The 6,000-nt window shown below is 41.0% G+C and overlaps 1 protein-coding gene across 2 annotated transcripts in view; it reads left to right on the top strand.

The window, feature by feature from the left end:
- The first annotated feature begins 1,699 nt into the window (after positions 1-1,699).
- The window catches only part of IDO2 (indoleamine 2,3-dioxygenase 2), a 49,509-nt gene continuing 45,208 nt past the window's right edge, over positions 1,700-6,000 (top strand). Inside the window, exon 1 of one of the 2 annotated variants that reach the window (XM_028526746.2) lies at positions 1,700-1,964. In XM_028526746.2, the coding sequence (XP_028382547.1) occupies positions 1,866-1,964 (99 nt within the window). In that variant the 5' untranslated portion in view covers positions 1,700-1,865. The remainder of the gene's footprint in view (positions 1,965-6,000) is intronic. The other variant, XM_036011577.1, reaches the window with a different exon arrangement.

The following is a 6,000-nucleotide window of genomic DNA, read 5'->3' as shown; positions in this document are numbered from 1 at the left end:
GACCATTGAGGCAGAGAAACACTTATAACAATACTGCATATATTTATATGTTCGGGGCTGAAATAGAAAAATAGGTGTATAACTGAAACAGAAAAGATAAAGTCAGAATGGTAAGAGAGAAAACCAGAAAAACATGTTATTAAAAAAGGATTTATAGAATGGGGGGAAAGAACACCACAAAATATCTTGGATAAACACTTTTATTTCCTACAGAAGTAGAAAGAGAGGTTTAGTATTAAAATTCTCACTTTTGTTTCCCACTTGTTGAAAAGTCAAGTAGCTAACAGGTGACAGAGTCTTAACGTAAGTCGGCCTGGCTGACGTACAGTGAGGAAGTTCTGAGCTCAGAGGCTGCAAATTGAAATTCTAGTTCAATTCTGATGTGAAATCCCTGGGTGGCAGTTGCTAAATCATTTCACTCTTATAAATCTCAAATTTTTCGTATATTTAATGAGGGTGTTGAGCTAGGTCATTTATTCTATCATGCTCCCTTCACTTCTGATAACTTATGATTCCATGCTTTTACAATGTTAAAGTAATTTCTTGAGAGAGTGCAGAAAAGTAGGTGAAAAATAATGACTAGCATAAACAAAACTAAGTCATCTTTCAATCCGATATTGCAGGAAAGAAGATGATTAAATACATGAAGTTTGAGAAATCGCATTTAGTAGGCATAAGAAACTGAACTTGGAGACTGGTTGGATATTGGGCTGAACGGAAGTGGATGATTGAGGATGGCTGTGAGGGGGGTTTTCGATGAACCATGAACCAATTAGGCTACATTTGACATGCAACCTGCAAAACTCAACCCTCCATGGGAACTGTCAAATGAATTATCAGAGCACTTCCTCCTCTTAGTTTTTATATTCAATTTACAGAATGGGAAGCAAGAGGAAGTGGGTAGATAAATTAGTTTCCACATAAATTTGTTTACCAGCTTGTGACAAGTTAGGTTTAGGGTCCATTGGACAAAAGGTGGAGTGTTCAGGATTCTCACAGGGCAGATCCATGGCCTAGAGTTTGCCACTCCATATTCAAGTGAACTCAAACCGTGATGGGTCCTCTGACAGACAACCCAGCAGCCTGATTTAGTGAACAGAGCAGTGGCTTGGAAATCAGGATACCTCAACTCTGGTCCTCACTCTGTTATTAATTAGTGGCATGAAAATGGACAGGGGTTTTCACATGGGTGTGCCTTGGTTTTCTAGCCTGTAAAAGTGACCTGGAAGAACCTACTTCATAAGTAAAATCACTCATCTTATTGACAGATTCTCAAAAGATGTTTGATAAAAGTCGAGGGTTAAATCAAATAATCTGTTCAAGCTCTTCTCAAGTTTGTTAGTATCTACTACTTGTCTTGTGAAGCTTAACAACACATATATCCTCCTTTAATGTGCTCAAAGATTCTTAAAATTATAAAATATTGTAAATTAAAGTAAGTGAAAGCAATTCACTTAAATAAAACACTCCAGATGTTCTAATACGCATCGAGTCCCCCTTCCTACCCTGCTCACCACCAGTCACTGAAATATCTATCCATGTGTCACCAACTTCTGGTTTAAATAGTTTTTTCCTTTTGGATGAAGACCCAATTGTCAATCCTATGAGGGGATTTGCGATGAGCCATAACCAATTTAATAAACAGTCTTCAGTTGTTTACTCAGCCTGGTGTCAAAGAAAGTTCACGGCAGTCTGGAATTCAGCCTTTGGCCAAGGTTCCCCCTGCTGCTGCAACACGGCTCAACCAACTGAGATGCAAAAACGCTATTCTGAAGGTCCCTTCACCTGGGTCTGCCACATACCTGCAGCAGAGAGCAGTGGTGTCTTCAGTAGCAGCTCCAGTGCAGATACTTCAAAACAAAATTATGGAACATCAAAGTCAGAATTTAAAGACAACACTGTCATTATCTTTAGGAAGATTTCACATTTCTGAAGATTATGGGTTTCTTCTTCCAAATCCTCTGGTAAGCATGGAGCCTTTGATCAGGTCAGAATAAGTTTACTGAGATGGTGGTTTGTTTGTTTGTTTGTTTGATGTACTGATAAAGAGAATGCAACACAAAAAGCAAGTTGTTGATGTAGGAACAATGCTACAAATAATGCAATGCATACTTATCAACAAAAGAGAAGCAATAGCTACTGCAGAGGAGAGTCCAATCGGAGTGGTTTAATGTCAGGGTTTTCTTTTTGTAATAGATTGTCAGCTTAGTAAACTTATCAGAAAATCTAGTAGTTATATATAAAAGGACAAAACTTAGAGATCAGTTATATAGGCAAATCAGTTTATCTCGGTGAGTTAGTGGGACAGAAAAGAAATCATGAAGGACCTCGGGTGCTTTCGGGGCTGGTAGGAGGAACTAGATATTTACAGAAAAGTGGAAGAAACTGTTGAGAAAGAATGTACCTATTTCTTAATTCTACTTGAGGTTCAATCTACCATGTCATTTTTCATCAGTTAACTTTTGTCAGCACTGTTTCCTGTTTGAATGTGGTCTGAGGCCTACAATGTGGTAAGCGTAAAAATTCACCGAATGCACAACTACTCCCTTTTACCTTTGGGCTAGCTAAAGTCCAGAGGAAGTGACTTTTCCTATGTCATATTAGTGACAAAAGCAGAACAAGTACTCAGGACTCTTGACATTCTTTTTTAAATACTGCATCATAAATAAGGGGCAAGACCGTTCAGTTTAAATCTAAGGATCCAATGTTACTGTCATTTCGATAATATTATATCAAAATTTTTCCTCCCATAAGCATAAATTGTCATTTAACTGTGATTAGAGAATGGTCTGGAATTCAATGAGCTTTTATTGAATACCTACTCTGATGCTTATTTACTTCGGAGTGTTATTAGAAAAATACAGATGAAGAGAGATAGGATCCATTCACTGGTTTTAAGAGAGCTAAAAACTCTCTTGCAGAGCTATTAGTTGTGAAGCCAAGTAACACACCTGCAAGTAATTTGAGCATTAAAAATAATAGAAGTAATAACTTCAGTGTGTTGCACAGAGTAGGATTGTAGCCCTTAGTATTGGATTATGTTCTCTGACAGTGCTGCTAGGGTCATGATGACCGCAGAGTCTCCATTTATTAGGAACTGAAGAGATCCCCATGATGTGGGACTTTCATGTGAAACCACGCATCAGTCATCCTCACTTGCACTCACAGACTCATGGCTCCTTCAGTGAATCACGAGTAGTGCCTGGCCCTCCATTTTCACACCTACTCAGCGGAGATCTAGTGCCACCCCACTCACTGGATTGCTATGGAGCATGAAAGCACTTTGATAAATGGAGTGTAAGGACTAGGAAACCAGTTCTCCTCCCCCTCAGTCCATTGCTTGTTAAAAACTCCATTCTGTGCATGTAATTTGACTCAGGAATATTCCCATCATCACCAGCTCACAAGGAGGAAAAGGCCCATAAGCCAAGAAGTTCTTATTGCACTACATATGTACCCTGAGCGGAAGCAAAATTATTATACAGTATGCAGACATTGTGGAGAGCCACAGTTACTGAGTTCCCCTCTTTGCTGTTTCTTTTTCTTATAAATTAAAAAGAGAGAGAAACAACAACAACAACAACAACATCAGGTTGGGATGTACTGAGGCAGAGCAGGTTCGTTCTGTGGTTCAGGTGGATATTATCTACTAGAAATTCCCACTCCTGAGGCCATAAAAAAGGGTTTATTTTACTGTAATTGCATGCCAGATTTCTAAAAAAAAATGTAGTCATTTGTTTCAGTTTTAGTTTTCTGTCATTTGTGTGAGAAGTTTAAATACCTCCCTTTCTGGGAAAAGGTGGAGCAGTAGGAATCCATCCCTGGTTACTCCACCCATCAGGAGAGGCTCTGTCATTGATCGTCAGGCAGCAGAACGGATGCAGCTGGTCAGAAGGGAAAGTATCAGTCACTGACTTTGCTAAGAGCATGAGTGGGCTTTGCTTTCCTTTAGTTTAAAGCTGGTGATGGGAGGGCTGTTCTTCATGTCAGCTGGCCCCAAGATGTTTTTTCAGCAAGCTTAGTTGTGTACTATAAATATTGACTTCAATGTCTCTCAGAAAAATAACCAAAAACCAGAATGAGCAAACTTTCTGACTTTGGGGAGAGAGGAATGACTCAGTCTACTCCACTGTTTGTAGTAGACCTCAGACATTTCCAGGGTCCAATGTTTCAGTGTGGATGATGTATACGTTTCAAGCTCATGTCCGTATATATGCCACAAAAGTCTTTTGGAAGATCGTGAGTGGGTGTGTGTGTGGCGGGGGTGGGATTCTGGGGAGGAGTACATTTTCTTTAGACATGAAGAATGTGAGGAAATTAACTTTGCAGGAAAGGAGGAACCAAGTTGGTTATGGCAGGAGATTAGATTGGAGTAGAATTGAGACCTTGAAAGTTAGCCTTAGGAACTGGGCTTGCACACATGACACAATGCAACTGGCATCTGAAAAACTTATTAGCAGAATGTTAAGTGCAGGGTGGGTTAGAGCAGTGGTTCCTGGACTGTACCCCACAATTGTTTCGGGGCAGGGCAGCTTTAGAAAATATTGATGCTACAGCCCCTCCCAGAACTGTTCATTATGAATCTCTAGCCTAAGCAGCTCAGGATTTGATAAGCATGGAATACTTAGAGGACGGTGCAGGTCCAGATGAGAAATGAGGGCTCCACTTAAAAGGCTGGGTGTGGAAAGAAAGGAGCCATGGTCATAAGAAACACTGAGAAGGGTCTTGGAAGTAGTGCAAGCACAAAAACAAGGTGAAGGGGGACTTTTAAACGTGCCATGGAGCAGAAGGAAAGGACTAGTGCAAATAGTCACGGGCATGTGGGAAACTCTGTTCCTTACAGCCATCAAGCAACCATTTAGGAAAAATAAATACATACATACTCTCCTGTAGAAATTCAAAACGCTTAACAGAAGCAGTGGATTCCAGCTGCTTAGAAGGAAGAGTAGCAAAATAATTGCCACAGGAGGCTATAGTTTTGGATAGAAGTTATAGGTAGAAAAAACTCAGGTATTTTCCTGAAAAACTGTTATCTCTGCTAGGATCTGGAGCCTGCCTCATCACGTTGATTGGGAATCTGAGGCAATGAGGGTACTATAGGAGAGACAGAGACCTAGAGATCAGACTTCATATCAACTAGTGTTAAGGATGTTGGAGGTGTAGGGATTTCCGTTCCAAAAACTAAGAACCAAGAAAGATGAGTAGAACCAAAGGGGAAATGGCCAGACGGGCATGAGGAGAGGAGGGAGGAGGGACAGCCAAGGTAGTTCTCTGGAAACCAGACTTTTAAACAATGAAGCAACTTAGAGTCTCCTTACTCGGGATATTTTGAGACAACGTGGAGAGAGGTGAGCTGACAGATCCTAAGAAAGGATGAAGGTGTAGGAAAATGCACACCTGCTACCCTTAGTCAAAATGCGGCTCAGGAATTATACTAGTTTCCTCCAGTTGTTGTAGGAAATTACCACAATTTGGGTGGCCTGCAACAGCAGACATTTGTTTTCTCAGAGGTGTAGAGATCAGAGGTCTGAAAGGGGGCTGTCCACAGACCCATTCTCTCTCCAAAGGCTGTAGGAGAGGATCCTTCCTGCCTCTTCCATCTTCTCGTGGCTCTGTGGTAGCATGACTTCACTCTCTGCCTTCCTCTTCACATGGTCTTCTCTGTGTCTATGCCTTCCCCCTCCTGTCTACGCCTTCTCTTACAGGGACACTTGTCTTTGGATACACACTAACGCAGGTGATCTCTTGTGCTCATGACCTAAGTTACATCAGCAAAGGCCCATTTTACAAATAAGGTTACATTTAGTTTCCATGTGGACATATTTTGGGGATGGGGGAGGTGTAGCACTCAACTGATTCCAGGGAGCCAGGTAAAAAGTAAAGAGTTAGAGGGACCTGGGCAATGCAAACAGAAACTTTGTTTTGCCCTGAGATTCCCCAAACCTGACCCTGTAGGCATGAGAGGGTGGAAGATGATGAAGAGTCAGAGTCGATGTACAG

Source organism: Phyllostomus discolor, chromosome 11 (assembly GCF_004126475.2).
Source record: "Phyllostomus discolor isolate MPI-MPIP mPhyDis1 chromosome 11, mPhyDis1.pri.v3, whole genome shotgun sequence".
Taxonomy (NCBI): domain Eukaryota; kingdom Metazoa; phylum Chordata; class Mammalia; order Chiroptera; family Phyllostomidae; genus Phyllostomus; species Phyllostomus discolor.
The sequence above is the reverse complement of the archived record's forward strand: the minus strand, read 5'-3'. Positions and strand labels throughout refer to the sequence as shown.